This window comes from Hemitrygon akajei, chromosome 4 (genome assembly GCF_048418815.1).
Source record: "Hemitrygon akajei chromosome 4, sHemAka1.3, whole genome shotgun sequence".
NCBI lineage: Eukaryota > Metazoa > Chordata > Chondrichthyes > Myliobatiformes > Dasyatidae > Hemitrygon > Hemitrygon akajei.
This window is the reverse complement of record NC_133127.1, coordinates 193,173,152-193,196,060: the sequence shown is the minus strand read 5'-3', so window position 1 is coordinate 193,196,060 and position 22,909 is coordinate 193,173,152. Positions and strand designations below refer to the sequence as shown.

At 44.6% G+C, this 22,909-nt stretch overlaps 1 protein-coding gene across 2 annotated transcripts in view; it reads left to right on the top strand.

Moving 5' to 3' along the window:
- uvrag (UV radiation resistance associated gene) overlaps positions 1-22,909 on the top strand; it is a 444,611-nt gene that overhangs the window by 166,355 nt on the left and 255,347 nt on the right. For both annotated transcript variants that reach the window (XM_073044289.1, XM_073044288.1), the window contains one exon: positions 10,508-10,592. In XM_073044289.1, the coding sequence (XP_072900390.1) occupies positions 10,508-10,592 (85 nt within the window). The remainder of the gene's footprint in view (positions 1-10,507; positions 10,593-22,909) is intronic.

The following is a 22,909-nucleotide window of genomic DNA, read 5'->3' as shown; positions in this document are numbered from 1 at the left end:
AATGTGAATGTGAGGTATGTCGGCCTCTTGGGGAGAAGTAATCAAAAATCAGAAAACAACTGCTCATTGCTGGAAATCTAAAAGCAGCTACTGTTGTAAATATCAAACAGGTTGGGCAACAACTGGGGCAAGAAATAGTTCTGAGGTTGTAAGACTGTTCTTGTGTGTATGTGTCAATGGTAGGGAGGAACGAAGGATTCCTTCTACTTCAGCCCTTTTCCTTTTCCCACCTGTCACCTCCCATCTTCTCACTTCATTCCCCCTTCCCCACCCACCTGACTTCACCTGTCACCTTCTAGCTTATCCTCCTTCACCTCCCCTTCCTTCTGAGTCTTGAAGAACTGTTTATTTCCATAGATTCTGCCTGACCTGTTGAGTTCCTCCAGCGTATTATGTATGTTTCCAGAGAGGAGAGGAGCTTAATAAGATAAATAAATCTTAATCTGAATTTGAAATAATCTTTTATCAGCTCTGACTATTTCATAATTTCCAATTTCTTTTCATAGAACAGCACAGCATAGTACAGGCCCTTTGGCTCATGATGTTGTGCTGAGGCCTTTTAGCCTACTCTAAGATCAACATAACCCTTCTGTCCTACATAGCCTTCCATCTATGTGCCTAGCTAAGAGTGTCTTAAAAATCCCTAAAGTATCTTTTTCTACCATCACCCTTGGCAGGCTGTTGCACACACCTCTGACATCTCCCCACTATATTTTCCAACAAACATCTTAAAATTATGCCTCGTAATATTAGTAATTTCCATTCTGGGAAACGTCTCTGGCTGCCCACTTGATCTGCCCTTCTTATCTTGCACCTCTATCATTCTTCTTCACTCCAAGAAAAAAAGCCCTAGCTCGCACAACCTTTTATGGCACTCGAGTGAGTGTAAGATTTTAGTTGTGCAGTGGGAACACAGTATATTTGTTGGCGCAACTTGAATTTTGATTTTTATCAGAAGCAGCACTGAAACTGCGGCAGTATTCATCGCCCTGTGAAGCATTTAGTAAGCTGATGTGATGAAGATGTGTTGTCACTCCTGTTGATGAATGGTTGTAAACTCAGCCAGCTCCATCAAGGGCACTAACCTCTCCAGCATCGAGGGCATCTTCAAAAGACAATGCCTCAAAAAGTCAACATCCATCCATCACCCATCACCTCTCTTCTCATCAGGGAGGAGGTACAGATAGGATCCTGAAGACTCACACTCAGTATTTTAGGAACAGCTTCTTCCACTCTGCCGTCAGATTTCTGAATAGTCAGTGAAACAACCCATGAATGCCACGTCACTATTTTTTCTCTTTCTGCCACTACTTATTTAATTTACTTAAATATACATTTATTGTAATTTATAGTATTTTTATGTATTGCTACGTACGACTGTGGCAAAACAACAAATATCACAACATACGTTAATTATATTAAAATTGATTCTGGTGCCACCTTCTCATTCTGCCATCAAGGAGGAGCCTGAATATCCACACTCAAACATTTTAGGAATAGCCTCTTCCCCTCTGCCATCAGATTTCTAAATGGTCCGTGAACTCTACCTCACTATTTGTCTTTTGCACTAGTGATTTATTTTTGAAATGTATAGCAATTTTCATGGCTTACACTGTACTTCTGCCACAGAACAAAAAATTTGCAATGTACAGTTGTAGCTTGTGAACCTTTTGCAATTACCTGGTTTTCTGCATTAATTACTCAAAAATGTGGTCTATTCTTCATCTAAGTCACAATAATAGACAAACACAATATGCCTAACCGACTAACATACAAGCAGTTGTACTTTTCAGGTCTTTATTGAACACATTGTTTAATCATTCACAGTTCAGGCTGGGAGAAGTATTGAACTCTTGCATTTAATAACTCATAGAACCTCCTTCAGCAGCAATAACCTCCAATAAACATTTCCTGTAGCTGCTGATCAGACTTACACAAGGGTGAGCAGGAATTTTAGACCATTCCTCCATATCAAACAGTTTCTGTTCATCAATATTTCTGAGATACCTTGCTTGAACAGCCCTCTTTAGGTCATGCCATAGCCCCTCTGTTGGGTTAAGGTCTGGACTCTGACTTGGCCATTCCAAAACATGAGCTCCCTTTTTAAAACATTCTGTGGCTGATTTACTTTTCTGTTTGGGGTCATTGTCTTACTGCATCATCTAGCTTCTATTAAGCTTCCGGTGACAGACTGCTACCCTGACATTCTCCTGTAAGATCTCTTGATACCATTTTGAATTCATTGTTCTCTCAACAAATTCAAACTGTCCAGACCTTGAGGCAGCAAAGTAGCCCCAAACCATGATGTTCGTTCTACCATCTTCACAGTTGGGATGAGGTTTTAGTGTTGGTGTGCGGTGGCCTTTTTCCTCCAAAACATAGCAGTGTGCATTCTGCCAAGAAGTTCAGCTTTTGTCTCATTTGCCCACAGAACATTGTCCCAAAATTGCAAGCTGTCAGGTCTGGAGGCAGCAAGGCAGCCCCAAACCATGATGCTCCTTCCACCACGCTTCACAGTTGGGATAAGATTTTGGTGTTGGTGTGCAGTTTTCTTCCCCCAAACATAGCAGTGTGCATTTCTGCCAAAAAGTTCAGCTTTTGTCTCATCTGTCCACAGAGCATTGGCCTAGAAGCATTCGGGTGTTCTTTTGCAAACTTGAGATGTGCAACAATGTTTTGTTTTTGGAGAGCAGTGGTTTCTTCTGCGATGTCCTTTCACGAACACCATTATTGTTCAGTGTTTTTCTTCTAATGGACACATGAACAGAGACTTTAGCAAGTTCTATTGAGATTTCTGCAGGTCTTTTGCTGTTACCCTTCAGTTCTTTTTCACTTCCTTCAGTATTCATTGATTGGACCACCTGACTCCAAATAGCTTTTGTAGAAGGCATTAACCCAGAGGTTCATGTACTTTTTTGAACCTGGACCGTGATTGTTTAAATGGTGTTCTCAGTATTACAAGATGAAGTATAATTCTTTGTGTGTTGTTAGTTTAAGCAGATTGTGTTTGTCTATTATTGTGACTTTGAAGATCAGACCCCACATTTTATGAATAATTATTATAGAAAACCAGGTAATTGCAAAGGGTTCACAAACTTTTTCTTGCAACTGTCCATCAGTGATAATAAACCTGATTCTGATCAAATAAGATTCAGAATTTAAGATTATTTAATGTAATTTCCACAGTGTAAGTGTAAAGAAGAATGAAATTATTGTCTCCAGATCCAGACCAGCTCAAAACACAGTAGCTAAAGAACAAAATAATAATAATAAAGCACAATAAATATAAATACATAAGATAGATTATATACGTAGATTGATTGTATGCCCATAAAGTGATGCTACTAGGCACAAGAATGTCTGTACATAAAGTGACTGACAGGAAATGATAAAGTAGTGGAGGGAGGTGTTACAACTTGGGGAAAGTAACTATCTAGTTTGATGGTCCTGCATGCTACATAGCCTCCTCCCTAATAGAAGAGGGACAAGCAGTCCATAAGCAGAGTGGATGGGAACCTTCTGTATAATGTGCCCATCTTCCTGGTAGCCATCCCTGCCGTATCCAATCACAATGTGACCAATCTCTATAACCTAATTGGTCACACCACCAAAATCCACCTAATTTTAGTGACTTGAGTTCGGAGATGGAGTTTTGCTTGCTTGTTCTCCCGGAAGAGTGTGTGTATACTCAGTATGTAAACAGTGGAATGAATCCTGAGTGTTGAGAGCATTTACTGGCAGTGGAGCTTGTGTTATCTGCAGATGTTGCCTGACGTTTCCAGTGGTTGCAATATGTTTTGCCCTGGATGACTTCATTCTGTCACTGCACAGGGAGTAAGAAATTCCATTGTGGCAGCTCTGGTTCATAAATTTACAAGTTCTTCAGGGACACATCTGATGTGTTTTCCTACAAAATAGTGGAAATGGATAGCTATTAACAAGGTACCAGCTGCTTAGTGTGTCCGTAAAAGCATGCAAGTACTTGGTGGTCTTAATGCTAATGATGTGCTAAAAATCATTTAAAGATGAGGCGCAGGCCATCAAGCCCAGATGGTCCCAAGTTCAATCCACACTTCTCGTTGCTATGGCATCTGTGGGTTATAATTGGAAACTGGGCAAGGGATGGGATGAGCCAGAGATGGTCAGACCCAATTTGGTGTATCGTGAGCAGATTTGTGCCCCTTACCTAACAAAGGATGTGCTGCCATTGGAGAGGTTCCAGAGGAGGTTCCTCTGCATGACAGGAATGAAAGGGTTAACTATGAGTTGTGTTGAATAGCTCTGGGTTCGTACTCACTGGAGTTTAGGAGTATGAGGAGAGGATTTCATTGAAATCTGCAGAATATTGAAAGGCCTTAATAAAGTGGATGTGAAGAGGATGTTTTCAATAATCGGGGAGTCTAGGACCAAGGGCAGAGCCTCATAATACAAGGACATCCCTTTAGAAAACAGATGAGTAGGAATTTCTTTTTCCAGAGGTTGTTGAATCTGTGGAATTCATTGTAATGGGTGATGGCTGTGGAAGTCAAGTTGTTGGGTATATTTAAAACAGAGGTTGATAGGTTTTTGATTAGTCAGTGTCAAAGGTTATGGAGAGAAGGCAGAAAAATGGGATTGAGAGGGATAATAAATCAACCATGATGGAATGGTGGAACAGATTTGCTGGGCAGAATGGCCTAATTCTCCTCCTATGTCTTACGGTCACAATTTTTTTAAAGGACCAACTTTATTCGCCATATACATTTATGTCTCATGGTCTAGTGGATAACGCTGATATTTGGAGAGTACTGTTGAGAAATTCAGATTACATCTTGAGAGAAAAGAACAAAAAAATGTAGAAGTGAGCTAGTCATTTTGCCCCATATTAATTGTCTGTCATTCAGTAACATGAGCTTGTCATTAAATAATTGGCCTCATGTAAATGTTAGTCTGACCTTTGATTTCTGCCCAGTTTGTAGAACCTCTGGTGAATCCTGTTACGGTGCCCTGGCAATGCATTCTTGTTGCTCAGAGGCATATAAAAATGCAACTGGTGTTGTATTGTTGCTTATATTGTTCTGCTGAGCATTGTGGGCTTGCTTTGTTGGCGCTGGAATACGTGGCGACACTTGTGGGCTGCCTCCAGCACTTGGTTCGTAGGCAAAAGACAGGCAACTATAGGCCAGTTGGCTTAACATCTGTAGTCAGGAAAACGCTTGAAGCTGTCATTAAGGAAGAAATAGCGAAACATTTAGAAAGGAGTGGTTCCATTAGACAGACGCAGCATGGATTCAGAAAGGGCAGGTCCTGTTTGACAAACTTACTGGAGCTCTTTGAGGACATAATGAGTGCAGTGGATAGAGGGGAACAGGTGGATGTCGTATACTTGGATTTTCAGAAGGCGTTCGATAAGGTGCCGCACAAAGGGACTTATAAAAAGATACGGATGCATGGAGTTGGAGGAAGTGTATTGGCATGGATAGTGGATTGGTTAACCAATAGAAGGCAGAGAGTTGGTATAAATGGGTGTTTCTCCGGTTGGCAGTCAGTAGTGAGTGGGGTGCCACAGGGTTTGGTGCTGGGCCTGCAGCTGTTTACCATTTACATTGATGATTTGGAAGAGGGGACTGAGTGTAATGTAGCAAAATTTGCTGAAGACACTAAACTGAGTGGAAAAGCGAATTGCACAGAGGATGTGGAGAGTTTGCAGAGGGATATAGATAGGTTAAGTGACTGGGCCAAGGTCTGGCAGATGGAATACAACGTTGGTAAATGCGAGATCATCCACTTTCGAAGGAGTAATAGAAGAGCAGATTATTATTTAAATGGTGAAAGATTTCAGCATGCTGTTGAGCAGGGGGACTTGGGAGTGCTTGTGCTTGAACCACAAAAAGTTGGTTTGCAGGTACAACAGGTTATTAAGAAAGCAAACGGAATGTTCGTCTTCATTGCTAGAGGAATTGAATTCAAGAGCAGGGAGGTCATGCTGCAACTATACAGGGTACTGGTGAGGCCGCACCTGGAGTACTGTGTGTGGTTCTGGTCTCCATACTTGAGGAAGGATATATTGGCTTTGGAGGCGGTGTAGAGGAGGTTCACCAGATTGATTCCAGAGATGAAGGGGTTAACCTAAGAGGAGAGATTGTGTTGCCTGGGACTGTATTCTCTGGAATTCAGAAGAGTGAGAGGGGATCTTATAGAAACATACAAAATTTTGAAAGAGGTAGATAAAATAGAAGTAGGAAAGTTGTTTCCATTGGTAGGTGAGACTAGAACTAGGGGACATTGCCTCAAGATTCAAGGGAGAAGATTTAGGACAGAGATGAGGAGAAACTTATTTCCTGAGAGTGGCGAATCTGTGGAATTCTCTGCCCAGGGAAGCAGTTGAGGCTTCTTCACTAAGTATATAAAGATACAGTTAGATAAATTTTTACATAGTGGGGGAATTAAGGATTATGGGGAAAAGGCAGATAGATGGAGCTGAGTTTACGGACAGATCAGGCATGATCTTATTGAATGGCAGGGCAGGCTCAATGGGTCGGATAGCCTGCTCTTGCTCCTATTTCTTAAGCTCTTATGGTTGTTAATGCAAATGACACACTTCACTGTATGTTTCCATGTACATATGATTAATAAATGAATCTGAATTTAATTAAAATTTACAGAAACTAAATAAAAAAAGTTATAACTCTACTGAAGTAATTTGTAAATAATTAATGTTATTTAAACTTGTTGAAAATATAATTTACTTTCCCTGCCACCCAACTAAAGTCCTCTGTAAAATACATCCTGGTGTATGTCAATCCTGCTTTCCACATTCAGACTGAACGGACGGATTCAATCTTCTAAATCCCTTTGTTTCACTGTGCTTCAAAATCGGAGACATGGTTCTGTTTTGCCTGCTGAAGCTGGATGGAACTGCTGGCAAGGTTCAGAATTGTTTAAGAGCATAGATCAGTACAGACCTTTTAGCCCATGATGTTCTGTCTACGTTTTAGGGCCAATCTAACCCTGCATAACTCTCCATATTTCTATCATCCATGTGCCTATCTAAGAGTCTTTTAAATGCCCCTAATGTCTCTACCATCATGTCTGGCAGGGCATGCCACTCACCTACCACTCTCTGAGATCCCCCCCCCCCCCCCCCAATGCTTTCCTCCAGTCTCCTTAAAATTATGCCCTCTCACGTTAGCCATTTCCAACCTGGGAAAAAGTCTCTGGCAATCCGTGTCTCTTATAATCTTGTGCACCTCCCTAGTCACCTCTTATCCTCCTTTGATTCAAGGAGAAGAGCCCTAGTTACTCAACCTATCTTGATAAGACATGCCCCCTAGTGCAGACAGCATCTGCTCGGCACCCTCTCAGGTTAATTTGGCCATTGGAGTGGCTAGGAGTATATTGGTGGGTTGCTGGATGGTGGATCATTGCACCAGAAGGGCCTGTTCTATGCTGTATCACTAAATTAGAAAAAAAATGAGGTTTATCAAATCAACAGAGTCTGAGAGGAGATGAATGGTTACAGTGTTTTCCCCAGGACAGGGCAATGTAAACTAGAGGACATAGCGTTGAAGTGGAAAGGGAAAGATTCTCTCACACAGTGGCTAGTGGGTATATTGAACAAGCTCCCAGATGAAATGGTAGAGGTAGGTTCCTTTACAATATTTAAAAGGCATTTGGACATTTATATGGATAGGAAAGGTTTGGAGGGATGTGAGTTACGTGCAGACAACTAGGACTAGCTCAGGTAGGCAACTTGGTTGGCAGAAAGGCTGGTGTGACTTTTATACTCTTCTGTATTGGTGAGTTGCAAAGCCTCTGGAATTCTGGCCTACAGGTTGCTTCATCTTCTGGTAGTAATAACCAAGAAAGAAAATGTAAAAAAAACAGCAGATTGTTAAGGGCAAGATCCTTAACAGTGTTGATGAGCAGGGGGATCTTGGGGTTCAAGTTTACAGTTGCATGAGAGTAGCTATACAGGGTGATGGGGTAGTTAAGGTATATGGCATGCTTGCCTTTAGTTGAGGCATTGAGTTGAAAAGTCAGGAAGTTATGTTGCAGCTTTATAAAACTCTGGTTAGGCCACATCTGGAGTGTGGTATAGAGTTCTGGTTGCCCTATTATTGGAAGGATATCAAAGCTTTGAGAGGGTGCAGAAGAGGTTTACCAGGATGCTACCTGGATTAGAGGGTATGTGTTGGACAGAGTTGGGTTGTTTTCTCTGGACCAGCAGAGGCAGGGGGAAGACCTGATAGGGGTTTTTAAGTTTACAAGAGGCATTGATTGAGTAGACAGGCAATATCTTTCTCCTGTATGTGGTGACACATATGTACTCTGATAATACATTTTGCTTTGAACTTTGATATAAGGACACATTATGGACATTGTGAAAGCAGAGGGGATTAGTTAGATGCCTGTTTGATTACTAATTTAATTTGGATCAGCACAACATTGTGGGCCAAAGGGCCTGTTCCTGTGCTGTACTGGTCTATGTTCTACATCCTTAAATGTAGATTGATTTATTTTCCTGTCTCCAAGCATGGGTATAAATATTTTTTATTCCCCCCCTTGTAAAGTGAGTGACCTGCTTTTAACCCAAGCAGTAAACAGTCCACTTTTTGGCCCGGGATCCACTTCTCTGTTGATCCTGCAGTCTTTGTGCAGCATTTTATCATAATAACATTAAGCATGTAATTACGTTCTGCTGTGTAGTTTATCAAGAAAGTAAATCTGAGGTAATTTCCTCAATAAAACTCAAACATAGAATGTTATCTACTTAGTTTCTGTTAGCATTTACCGCTCTGTGTTGGTATACACTTGATTAATCCCTCAAGCTCTTTTCGGATGAAGATTTGAGAATTGCTTACTCATATTTAATTACGAGTATGACCTTAACAGAAGAGAAATGTCACGTTGGCCTTTCATTTTATCAGTGTTGTTAACTAGCTTCCATAGTTTATTACTGTTACTTGAAACCAATTACATGAATGTCTTTATTTGTAGAGAAAATTTACAAGCTTGTTGCTGGGGCTTGAGGACCTAAGTTATAGGGAAATATTGAATAGGTTAGGACTTTATGCCCTGGAGCAGAAGAGAATGAGGGGAGATTTCAAAATAAATTTTATTATCAGAGTACATATATGACACCACATACAACCCTGAGAATCTTTTTCCTGCCGGCATACTCAGCAAATCTATAGAATCCATCAATGAAAGATCAAGTACAGCGTAGGAGACAATGAACTGTGCAAATGCAAATATAAGTGAATAGCAATAAATAACAAGAGCGTGAAATAACAAGTTAAAGAGTCCTTAAAGTGAGATCATTGATTTTGGGAACATCTCAGTAGATGAGTATAATTATCCCCCTTTGTTCAAGAGCCTGATGGTTGTAATTGTTCTTAGACCTGGTGGTGTGAGTCCTGAGGCTCTTCTACCTGATGGCAGCAGTGTGAAAAAAAACATGGCCTAGGTGATAAGGATCTTTGGTGATGGATGCTGCTTTCCTATGACAGTGTGTTATGTAGATGTGCTCAATGGTTGAGAGGGCTTTAACTGTGATGTACTGGTCTCATCACATTTTATAGAGGTGTGTGTGTGTGTGCGCCCTTAACTTCTGGTGGAGTCGTCGGGGCACTGTCATGACAAGCTTTTTGCACTGATCTTTTTGGTGATTGCACATCGTATGGTGTGTCTTGGGCATCCCATCCCTCTCCAGGTTTTTTTTACAAGTTCGAGTTGCAAGCTCGACACTCAACCCAGGCACGTGAGCATGCAAAGGAGCCAGCCGGATTCAAACTCGGGACCTCTCACCCCTAAGTCCAGTGCAGATGCCACTATGCCACCAGCCGGATTTTATAGAGGTATACAAAATTATAAGCCGTAAAGATAGGTTAAAGCCAGGTAGACTTTTTCCACAGAGTTTGGGTAAGACAAGAACTACAGATCATGGATTAAGGGTGAAAGGGGAACATGAGTGGGAACTTCTTCACTCAGAGGATGGTGTGAGTGCGGAATGAGCTGCCAGCAGAAGTGAAGGATTCGGTTTCAATTTCAACATTTAAGAGAGATTTGGATGGGTACATGGATAGGAGGGGTATGGAAGGCTATACTCTGGGTGCAGGTTAATGGGACAGGGCAGATTAATAGTTTGGCGTAGGCTAGATGAGCCGAAAGACCTGTTTTTTGTGTTCTGTAGTGTTCTATGACTATGACTCTTTTTAAAAAAAAATTTAATTCCATTCTGTCACAAATGACAAATTGCAATCCTATGCTTGAAATCCTGAGGAAATTACATGTGCATAAACAGTTAGGAAGCGCATTTAACCTGAAGTTGGAATGGAGGCTGAAAAACACTGAGCAAAGTTGTTGAGGCTGCAAGAGTTACTAATTTTCCACTGAGAATCTTTCACAAATTATTGTAACTCGGCAAGATTTGAATCCATTTAAACAGATACTTGCCTTCTAATCTCTTGACTGCATTCATTATAAATAAAAACTGAAATGTAGATTCCTTTTTGTGACCCTCCAGAAAAAGTGTTCGCGAGTAAACAGCATTGCTTACAAGTGGAGGACTCATCTCTGACTGAAGAACGGAAAGGGTGTATAGCAAAAAGGTAAACACTTCAATAAAGCTTCTGATTTATTGTAGACTTCTGGCTGTCCGTTGTTTTCCCATGCATGATAAATGTTGTATTGGTAATTTGCTGTAAGATACTAACCAGACCATTGATCTTCTATAATACAACTTGTCACGAGATTTTAAAATGTGAATTAGCATTGCTGTAATTAGAAAAATGTAATTAATCCAATATAAATATTATCGTTCTAAGTAAAGTGGCTAGGACTGACATTTATTTTTCTTGGTGTGCCACAGTTAAACTTTTTCAGACTAGTAGCCTTTTTGTGAAGGAAGGCAATAAATTCTTATGGATTAAAATCTTTGAAATTATTCCTGAGGAGTGTCCTTGTCTGCAGAGTAATGCATTGGGTGAGGAAAAAGCTGAACAAAAATGTCCTGACGAAGGGTCTCGGCCCGAAACGTCGACAGCGCTTCTCCCTATAGATGCTGCCTGGCCTGCTGTGCTCCACCAGCATTTTGTGTGTGTTGTTGTTTGAATTTCCAGCATCTGCAGATTTCCTCGTGTTTGAACAAAAATGTTCTTCATTTCATCTTTGGTCAGGGTCAACATCACATGAACAACAATGGTGATGTTACAGGTATAGTAGAGATTTGCATGCTGCAGCATTTGCAGAGACCTAGATTCAGACAACGCCCAGAGCAACAGTTAAAAATTGTACAGAAGTTATACAAGACAGTGAAGAGAAACTGAATAACATACAGTTTGTTTCTTACCAGAGGCCAAAATGGACACAATCAACACTTAGTGCCCACTTTATTAGGTACCATCTGTACATAATGAAGTGGCTACTGAGTGTGTGTTCGTGGTCTTCTGCTGTTGTAGCCCATCCAATTCAAGATTTGATGAGTTGTGCATTCAGAGATTCTCTTCTGCACACTACTGTCATAACACGTGGTTATTTGAGTTACTGTCACCTTCCTGTCAGCTTGATCCAGTCTGACCTTTCTCTTCTGATCTTTCGTTAATGTTTTTGCCCCCAGAACTGCTGCTCATAGGATTTTTTTTGTGTGTTTTGCACCATTCTCTGTAAACTCTGTTGTGTGTGAAATCCCAGGAGATCAGCAGTTTCTGAGATACTACAAACCACCGTAACCAAGACCCTAACAGTGTTGAGGAGCTGAGAGATCTTGGAATCCAAGTTCACAGCTCCCTGAGAGTGGCTACACGGATTGATAGGGTGGTTCTGAAGGCATATAGCATGCTTGCCTTTTAGTTGAGGCATTGAGTTGAAAAGTCAGGAAGTTATGTTGCAGCTTTATAAAACTCTAGTTAGGCCGCATCTGGAGTATTGCTCAGAGTTCTGGTCACCCCACTACAGGAAGGATGCTGAGGATTTGGACAGGGTGCAGAAGATGCTTACCAGGATGCTGCTGGATTAGAGGGCATGTGCTAAAACGAGAGGCTGGACAAACGTGGGTTGTATTCTCTGGAGTGGCAGAGGCTGATAGAGGTTAATAAGATTATAGACTAGACAGACAGTATCTTTTTCCCAGAGTTGAACTATCTAATACCAGAGAGCGTACATCGAAGCTGAGATGGCTTAATTTCAAAGAAGATATGTGTGCTTGGAATGCGCTCCCTGGGGTAATAGTAGAGGCAGATACATTAGGGACTTCTAAGAGACGTTTAGACAGGCATATGAATGCGAGGAAAATGGAAGTATAAGGGCAATGTGTAGGCAGAGGGGATTAGTTGGGTTCCCATTTGATTACTGATTTAATTGGATTGGCACAACATTAAGGGCCAAAGGGCCTGTTCATGTCCTAGGTTCATCCCTCCTGGCACCCACAATCGTTCCACTGTCAAAGTCACTTAGATTCCATTTCTTCCCCATTCTGATGTTTGGCTTGACCAATAATTGAGCCTCTTAGATAGATAGATAGATAGATAGATAGATAGATAGATAGATAGATAGATAGATAGATAGATAGATAGATAGATAGATACTTTATTCATCCCCATGGGGAAATTCAACATTTTTTCCAATGTCCCATACACCAGGTCTGAATGCTTCTATGCATTGAGATGCTGTCATATGATTGGCTGATTAGATAATTTGCATTAACAAGCCTAGTAAAGTGGTCAATGACTGTGTGTTGATGCTGACGTAATGGAAGCCATGTGTGTTGTTGGAAATCTGCATTTTTATCATAGGAACTGAAGCTCAAAACGGTAAAAAAAAAGAAAATTCTGTTTAACTTCCCAATATTGAAGCCTTGTTTATTAAGTGCATTTCGAGGCTGTATTTGACATGTGGCTTTTGTCTGAAGCAGCATATTTGATTCGACTGATCTGGTGCGCAGGATATCTGATTTATTGCTCCATTTGACTGTTTGTCAAGTCCTATATTGCTTTGGACTGTGAGAGTTGCAAGTTCTTGCCAATATTTTCCTCCTCTGGCACTGAGTTGGACTCCATATGCGCTGAATTGGAATTTTACCAGTTTTCTCTACTGTGTGGGAGCCATCTGTGACCCTATCTCTCCCTCGGCATTTCCGTTTCATATCTAATTTCTGGAGGTTTAATGGTGCATCCTTTGTCAGTTCTAGTCTTGACTAATCTGACTGTTCCAAGACTGGCAGTTAATGCAAAGCTTTACAGGGCCAGCAATGGAGGGTCAATTCCCACTGCTGCCTTTAAGCAGTTTGTACGATTTCCCCTGACCGTATTGGTTTCCTCCAAGTGCTGTGGTTTTCTCCCTCATTCCAAAGACGTATAGTTGGAGTTAGAAAGTGTGGGCAGGCTTTGTTGGCGCCAGAAGCGTGTGATCACTAGTGGGCTGGCCCCAGCACATCCTTGGAACTTGTTGGTCATTGACACAGATGATGTGTTTTACTGTAGGCTTCAATGTTTCAATATACATGTAATAAATAAAGCTAATATTGTGGCGACCCACTTTCTGCGCAGGCGAACCGGCTCACAAATAGCCAGCGCGCGGGGGGAGACTTTGGTAATGCACCTCTGACGTCATTTCCGCCCGGAGAGGGCAGGCGCTAGGGATTAAATGCCAGCACCGTGAAGTTTGAATAAACTAGTCTCGAAATGACTTACCAACTGCGTGTCGTTGTCTCCAGCTCTGTATGTAGTACATTGCTACATAGGTGACCCCGACGGTCCAAACGGGATTTGGACCAAAAATGACTGATTGTTCATCTGTTCACGCAGTTTCGCTAAAACTGCCGATTTTCTGGACGCAGCGACCACGCGTGTGGTTTAGCCAAGCAGAAGCCCAGTTCCAGATTCGGCAGATATCCTCTGATTCCACGCGTTACTATCACGTGGTGAGTGCCCTTGACCAGGAGACGGCCGCCCAGGTTACGAATTTCATACAGTCACCCCTGGAAGAAGGCAAATATGAAGCATTCAAAGCGCTGCTCATTGGGACCTTTGGCCCCTCAGGGCGTGAGCGGGGTGCCTGCCTGCTTCACCTGGACAGTTTGGGAGACAGACTGCTGTCAGCATTGATGAATGAGATGCTGGCCCTGGCTGACGGACACAAGCCCTGCCTCATGTTCGAGCAAGCATTCCTATTGCAACTACCCGGGGACATACATCTGCTGCTGGCCGACGCAGATTTCAGCGACCCCCGGAAGGTGGCGGCCCGGACAGACATGCTGTGGAAAGCCAAGAGTGAGAGCGTGGCATCCGTCGGTCAGATTACCAGGCCACGCACCCAACAGCAGAGCAGACCAGGCCCGGCAGGGGGCCGCACACAACACAGAGGCAGGAGTGAGGAGGCCAGTGAAAAGTGGTGTTTCTACCGCCAGTGGTGGGGCACGAAAGCCTGCCATTGTTGCCCGCCCTGCAAGCGCCAGGGCCAGGACCAGCTGCTGCTAATGACTATGGCGGCTGGCCACCAGGACAGCCTCTTGTACATCTGGGACAAGCAGTCGGGACGCCGCTTCTTGGTCGACACGGGAGCGGAAATCAGCATCTTGCCCCTGACGGGGTACAACACCTGCAACAGGAAGCCAGGACCCACCCTGAAGGCTGCAAACGGCAGCACGATACGGACCTACGGCACCCGCACAGTGCAGCTGCAGTTCGGCGCCAGCCGGTTCACGTGGGACTTCACACTGGTCGCCGTGGTCCAACCACTCTTGGGGGCGGACTTCTTGCGAGCTCATAGCCTGCTGGTCGACTTGCAAGGGAAAAGACTGGTACATGCCGAGACTTTCCAGACGTTCTCCCTGGGTGAAGCCAAGTTGCCGGCCCCACACCTGGACTCCATCACGCTGTCGGACAACGAATTCACCAGAATCCTGGCGGACTTTCCATCGATTCTGGCACCGCGATTCACGGCAGCCATGCCCAGACACGGGGTTCAGCACCACATCCCAACCAAGGGACCACCCCTCCACGCCCGCACACGAAGGCTCCCCCCCAGAAAAGCTCCGCCTGGCAAAGGAGGAGTTCAAGAGGATGGAGGAATTGGGGATCGTACGGAGGTCCAACAGCACATGGGCCTTCCCCCTGCACATGGTGCCCAAAGCAGCCGGGGGTTGGAGACCATGCGGCGACTACCGCAGACTGAACGAGGCTACACCTCCAGACCGCTACCCCGTGCCACACATACAGGACTTTGCAGCAAACCTGCACAGGGCAAGAATATTTTCCAAAGTAGACCTCGTCCAGGGATACCATCAAATCCTGGTGCACCCTGAAGACATCCACAATGCTGTTCGGCCTGAAGAATGCCGCACAGACGTTCCAGTGGCTAATGGATGTGGTGGGACGCGACCTGGACTTTGCGTTCATCTATTTGGACGACATCCTTATAGCCAGCAGTAGCCGCCAGGAGCATCTGTCCCACCTCCGCCAGCTCTACTCCCACCTGAGTGACTTCGGCCTCACGATCAACCCGGCCAAATGCCAGTTTGGTCTCGATACCATAGACTTCCTGGGTCACAGGATTACCAAAGACGGGGCAACACCTCTGCCCGCCAAGGTAGACGCGATCCGCCACTTTGCCCGGCCCAACACGGTCAAAGGTCTGCAGGAGTTCGTTGGTATGGTGAACTTCTACCACCATTTCCTCCCCTCAGCAGCCCGTATCATGCGCCCTTTGTACACCCTGATGTCGGGTAAAGGCAAGGACATTATTTGGGACAAGGAGGCCGTGGCCGCTTTCATTAAAGCCAAGGAAGCCTTGGCAGATGCCGCGATGCTGGTGCACCCCAGAACGGACGTTCCGACCGCACTCACAGTGGACGCATCCGACACAGCAGTCGGTGGGGTGCTGGAGCAGCTCATCGAGGGGCGCTGGCAACCCCTGGCATTCTTCAGCAAGCACCTACGACCACCCGAACTCAAGTGCAGTGCTTTCGACCGGGAGCTGTTGGCACTGTATCTGGCAATCTGGCATTTCAGGTACTTCTTAGAAGGCAGGCCGTTCACCACGTTCATGGACCACAAACCGTTGACCTTTGTGTTTACGAAGGTGTCAGATCCCTGGTCGGCTCGCCAGCAGTGACATCTGTCCTACATCTCCAAGTACACGACGGACATCCAGCATGTCTCGGGAAAGGACAACATCGTGGCGGACGCACTCTCCAGACCAGCTGTCCAGGCCCTGTCCCAGGGGGTGGACTATACAGCACTGGCAGAGGTGCAGCAGGCAGACGACGAGATGCCCAGCTACAGGACTGCAGTCTTGGGTTTGCAGCTGCAGGACTTTCTTGTAGGCCCAGGTGAGAGGACCCTCCTGTGCGACGTGGCTACCAGCCAACCTCGCCCCATCGTCCCGGCTTCCTGGAAGCGGCGAGTTTTCGACTCCATACATGGTTTGGCGCACCCATCTATCAGGACAACCGTCCGGCTGGTCTCCAGCAAGTTCGCATGGCACGGACTTCGCAAGCAGGTCAGTGAATGGGCCAGAACATGCGCGCAGTGCCAAACTGCCAAGGTGCAGTGGCACACTAAAGCCCCGCTGCAGCAGTTCGAACCCACCCACCGGAGGTTCGACCACATTCATGTGGATATCATGGGGCCCCTACCAGTGTCACGAGGAGCGCGGTACCTCCTAACTATGGTAGGCCAGTTCACGAGGTGGCCAGAGGCGGTCCCGCTCACCGACACATCTGCCAATTCCTGCGCCCGAGCACTGATCGCAACCTGGGTAGCACACTTCAGGGTACCGGCCCACATTACCTCTGACAGAGGCGCCCAGTTCACCTCCAGCCTGTGGTTGGCTGTGGCCAGCCTATTGGGAACGCAGCTACACCACACTACTGCCTACCACCCATAGTGGAACAGACTAGTGGAACGCTTCCACCGTCACTTGAAGTTGGCTCTCATGGCCCGCCTGAGAGGACCTAACTGGGTGGACGAGCTTCCCTGGGTCCTGCTTGGAATTCGCACAGCGCCCAAAGAGGATCTGCACGCCTCGTCGGCCGAGTTCGTGTACGGCGCACCCCTGGCCATCCCAGGAGAGTTCATACCAGCCCCAAGGGGGCAAGAGGAAAAACCCGCAGCAGTCCTGGACAGACTATGCGAAAGGCTCGGCAACCTGGTCCCCGTACTGACTTCACAGCACGGACGGACCCCGAGCCATGTACCCAAAGACCTGCAGAACTGTAAGTTTGTGTTTGTACGAAGGGGCGGACACCGGGCACTGCTACAGCGGCCGTACGAGGGTCCATTCAAGGTGATCAACAACAACGGGTCCATGTACGTTCTGGACATTGGGGGGAAAGAGGAGGTTTTCACGGTGGACCGACTCAAACCAGCCCATGTGGACTTGGCGCAGCCGGTCGAGGTTCAGGCACCGCGGCGCAGAGGCAGACCTCCCAAACAGAGGCTGATCCAGACTGTGGACATTGGGGGGTGTATCGCTGGTTATGTGGCGACCCACTTTCTGCGCAGGCGAACTGGCTCACAAATAGCCAGCGCACGGGGGGAGACTTTGGTAATATCCTCTGATGTCATTTCCGCCCGGAGAGGGTGGGTGCTAGGGATTAAATGCCAGCGCCGCGAAGTTTGAATAAACTAGTCTCAAAACGACTTACCGACTGCGTGTCGTCGTCTCTAGCTCTTTATGTAGTAGATCGCTACAAAATCTTTAATCTTTTCTCTCCCAATTTGCTCAGTTCCCTTATAAGCAGCTGCTCCTGTTTAAATGGTTCCTGCTTTCTTATTCATCTGAGAACAATTGGACATACACGCAGAAAAAATAACCAAGAACACCAAATAAATACTTAGCCCCTCACCGTGTCATCGAATGCTATCAGAGTGTGCCACGGAGACTTCGTTTAGGAGCGAATTTGTCTTGTTCAACTTCCCTACATCGAGCAGTTTATATACGTGAGGATTTATACCACCAAACTCTCAGGATCCATGTGAAATAAAACCAGAAATGGCAGGCTGTGTGGGACAGAGGGTTAGATTGATCTTAGAGTTGGTTAAAGGGTCAGTACAACATTGTGGGTTGAAGGGCCTGTACTATGTTCTGTCATCAACTTGTTATGGTGGAGACGCTTAAGAGTTCCTGAGATCCTAAAACTAATGCTGCCTGACACCTAGCTCCTGGTGAGGTCACCCAAGGCGGTAAGGTCAAGGGGGAGATACCAGACAAAGAGCAATCCAACTAAGACCTCAGTGGTGGAGCTGGTGAAAGATGATGGCACATCACAACAGTGGTGAAGGCAAAGGAAGGCTAGAGGAGTGAAGGGTTCTCAGTCATCTTGCATTCCATGCCACTGGACCCTGACCCTGATTGTCAAGGACCGTGTGGTGGCTGTCTGCATCAGACTCCCGAAGTTAAATGTTACAAGTGTTCTTCAGGAAGGGAATACGACCCCTAACTTATGAAATAAAATTTTCTTACCAGTAGTCGCATCTGGATAGGGTCAAAAATCATAGTTTGGCAGTGCAAACTAAAATATTAAGCATGATAATAATTATTAGAGAATTCAAATGCTAGATCTTTCCAAAGTAGTTCAGATAAGCAGCTCATTGAAATTATTTGTTAATTATTTGAGTAAGTAGGATTAATGCGAACCAGTGAGATGATTAATTTAGGAGTTTGCCCTTAAAATTGGAAATATTGAATAGTTACATTCAGTTACATTACGTTCCCTTCAAAGGTGGAAGAGGAATTAAATCAAGAACATACTAACTAAAAGGCTGAAACTCCTTAGCTAATAAAATGCTGAAAATAAAACACTGAAATCTTTATCAAAAAGGAAATAGTTTATTTTTGAAAAAGCAGTATTTTCTGCTTTCAAATTTCCGGCATCTGTTTGGAGCGGCACGGTAGCGTAGCAATAAGCCTAGCGCCAGCAATTCTGGTTCAGTTCCACTGCTGTTTGTAAAGACTTTGTACATTCTTCCTATTATAATGTGGGCTTCCTCCAGGTGCTCTGGTTTCCCCCCCATTCCGAAGACGTACAATTTAGTAGGTTGGTAGCCGCTGGAGTTGAGGTGTCTGAGCCATTGTGCTCTACCATAGAGGCGTAGCACGTTTCTGGTGACTGAAGATTTAAAATGAACTGAGGGGTCTGGACTATATACATATATATTTATCTGGTTGTGTTTTATATATGCAAGGACTGAGCCTCAAAGCTACGGTGTTGCCTAGTGGGCGTTGGGGGCTAGTGGATAGATGATATTGGTGGGCAGGGGTGGGGGTTTGGGTGTCTGGACTATATTGGCGACAGAGTTGTAATTTAGGACTGCACTGGCTCTTTGGACCAGAAGGTCTTCTTACTGTGCTGTCTCTGAAGTCAAGTCAAAATCAAGGTTATTTTCATTTTAACTACTTCCAGGACATCTTTAAAGAGTGATGCCTCAAAAAGGTGGCATCCATCATTAAGGATCCCCATCACCCAGGACATGCTCTCTTCTCATTGGTACCATCAGGTGGGAGGTACAGGAGCTTGAAGGCACACACTCAGCAAGTCAAGAACAGTTTCTTCCCCTCTGCCATCCAATTTCTTACTTTTTATTTCTTTTTATGCACTACTTATTTAATATATATACTTTCTGTAGTTCATGTTTTTTAATCTTATGCATTGTATTGTGCTGCTGACGCAAAAAAATGGCGATATTAAAGTGGATTCTGATTCTGACATGTATATTGCCAATCAAAGGAACATTCCTCCAGACCAAAGTATATATAACCACATATAACTCATACACAACACCTAGGGTAATATTACCACAAATAAACAAATAATAAGGTGCATTTACATCACAAGTTAAAAGGTAAACAGTGTACCGCTACTGGTGATTCCAATGTGGTGAGACCTGGGTGGTTGCAGGGAGCTCATGGCCTCTGATCTCTGAAGACTACATGAAGTCATAAAATACTGCAGATACTGGAATGTGGAATAACAAACAAGATGGTCGGCACAACATTGTGGGCCGAAGGGCCTGTACTGTGCTGTATTGTTCTATGTTCTGTATTGTTCTACAGTGGAGAAACTCAGTGGGTTGGGTGGCATCTGTGGGGTGGGGGTGGAAATGGGCAGTTAAATGTTTCAGATCACCATCTGGACTAAAAGATTAATTTATTTACTGAGATACAGCGTGGGAGAGACCCTTCTGGTCATTTGAGATGTGCTGCTCAGCAATCTCCCAATTTAACCCCAGCCCAATCATGGGACAATTTACAATGACCAATTAACCTATCAGTCGTTGGACTGTTGGAGGAAACCCCCACGGTCATGGGGAGAAAGAGCAAACTCCTTACAGGCAGCAGCAGGAATTGAGCCCAGGTTGCTGGTACTGTAAAGTGTTGTGCTCACCACTACACTGCCATGCTGTGGAGTTAACCAGTTTAAAAAGGGTAAACATTTGGAGGTGATAGGTGGAGGCAACAAAGGTCTGTAGATGATGGTGTCTGATTCCATGCTCCACCCTATCAGATTCCATCATCTGCAGCCTTCTGTTGCTTCTACCTGTCTCCTCCCACCCTCCATTGCTGCCTTCTGTCTCTCCTCCATCTGCCTATCAGCGGACGTCAGGATTGAACCTGTGATGCCGGTGCTGTAAGGCAGCAGCTCTACCATGACCAACTAAGAAAGCAGAACTCTCTCCTTAAGACTATAAGACATATGTGCAAAATTAGGCCATTTGGTCCATCGAGGCTACTCCACCATCATGGCTGATTTATGATCCCTTTCAACCCATTCTCCTGCCTTATCCCCATAACCTTTCACACCCTCACTAATCAAGAAACTTACCAACCTCCACTCCTGGTTACCTTGCTTCTGGGCAAATTCAGCATCTGTTTTTTGGTTTAAATTTCATTTCACTTAAACTCTGAGAAGCTAAGTACATTTAAGACCATGTTTATCTGGTCCAGCTGCACAATCTTCTGTGCCTCTCAGTGGGAAGAGTACTTCGTGATTTAGCTTGACATCCTTCTAAGTAAACATGTCCAGGCACTGCAAAAACTAAGGCTGAGCCTGAGTAATGGTGTTTATAAACACAATCTTGTATATCTTTAATTTCAAAAGTTGTCTTCCCAATTCTGTTATTAATAGGAAGTTCACATCCTTTTGTAGTAAGCTGAAGTGCTAGACTCTCCCACTCATTCACCCACCAGTGTTAAAGTCTGAGTGTTAGCCAAGAGGCAGAGCAAACCGTTTCTGTTACTCAGCGTTCATATATCTTGAGCATTTCATGCTACTCGCAGCAAAAGAGTTCTCCTCTGCCTTCCTTTACTAACCAGCTGCACCTCACCAATGCCCAAAGGTCTGACTCCATTCAAATGGTTTGTTACCGCAACATTATTACAGCTTGGGGCGTCAGAGTTTGGAGTTCCAGTTTTGATGCCATCTGTAAGATGTAGGTATGTCCTTCCTGTGAGCATGTGGGATTCCTCAGGGTGCTCCAGTTTCTGCCCACTCACTGTCCAAAGCCATATCGGTTAGTAGGTTAGTTAGTCATGTGATTAGGCTAGGGTTAAATAGGTGGGTTGCTAGCCGGTGTGGCTTGTTGGACCGTGTCTCTTAAGTAAATAAATATGCTTAGAAATGCATCTGCATTACTCAAACCATATCCACATACTGATGCTTCATCAAACATGGGTATTTTGTTCATCTTAAAAGACTAATGATAAAGATTAGCCTTATTTTAAACATGTACATTGAAATGGATTGTTTTGTGTCAACAGTCAACACAGTCCCAGGATGTGTTCGGGTAGCCCACAAGTGTTGCCACGCTTCCAGTGCCAACATAGCATGTCCACAATTTACTAACCCTAATCTGTATTTCTTTGAAATGTGGGAAGAAACTGGAACATCCATAGGAAATTCATGGGGTCATAGGGAGAAGATACGAACTCCTTACAGGCAGTGGCAGAAATTAAATATGTGTCTCTGACAAAGTAATAGTGTTATGGTAACTTGTTCGCTACTGTGCCTTCCTTTGAAGAATTTACTCTGAACCCTCAGATGTGTTGGAGAAGTTGACTTTTGAAAATCATACTTCATAGAATGTTTTTTAAACCCCGTAATTGCTCCTTGAGGCTTTAGTCTGTTCTGTTTAGCACTTATCAAGCTTACCTCGAGCTGCGTCATATGCTTTTCTTAGCAGTATGTGGTTGTGCAGCATGGCCAGCCAGAGTTTGGCACTGATCTTCAGGAGGTACTACGGCATCTTGCAAAGCTTGGTCAGAGGCTGTTTTAAAAATGTTTTCAAGGAAAGAGCAGTAATAGGGAAGGGAATTGAAGTGTGGCTCCAGGACTGTTGATAGGCTGCTTGTAATTGGTCCATTCAGCCCAGGAATGACCAGGAAGCTTCTCTTGCATATTGTTCATACAAATCATATCATCACACAGTGCATTGAGCTAGAACAGGTAAAACAGTAACATCAGATTTCTGAACAATCCATGAACGCTATCTCACTCTTTCCGTTGTGTTGGTCCAAGGTGTCTTATGTCAAGATGAGGCCACCCTCAGGGTGGAGGTGCAACACCTTATATTCAGTCTGGGGACCCTCCTGATTTGATGGCATGAATATCGGTTGCTCCTTCCAGTGAACAAATCCACACCCCCCATCCCACCAACCTCTATTACCTACTCTGACCTTTCACTTTTTCTCACCTGCCTATCACTTCCCCCTGTGTTCCCTCTGTTCCTTTCTTCTTTGGCCCACTACTCTCCTATCAGATTATTCCTTTCCCACCCACCTGGGCTTCATCTATCACCTTCCACGTAGCCTCCTTTTCCTCGCCCCAGCTTTTTTTTCATCAGGTTCCTTCCCCCTTCCTTAGTCCTGAAGAAGGATCTCAGAACAAAATATCGACTGTTTACTCTTTTCCAAAGATACCGCCTGACCTGCT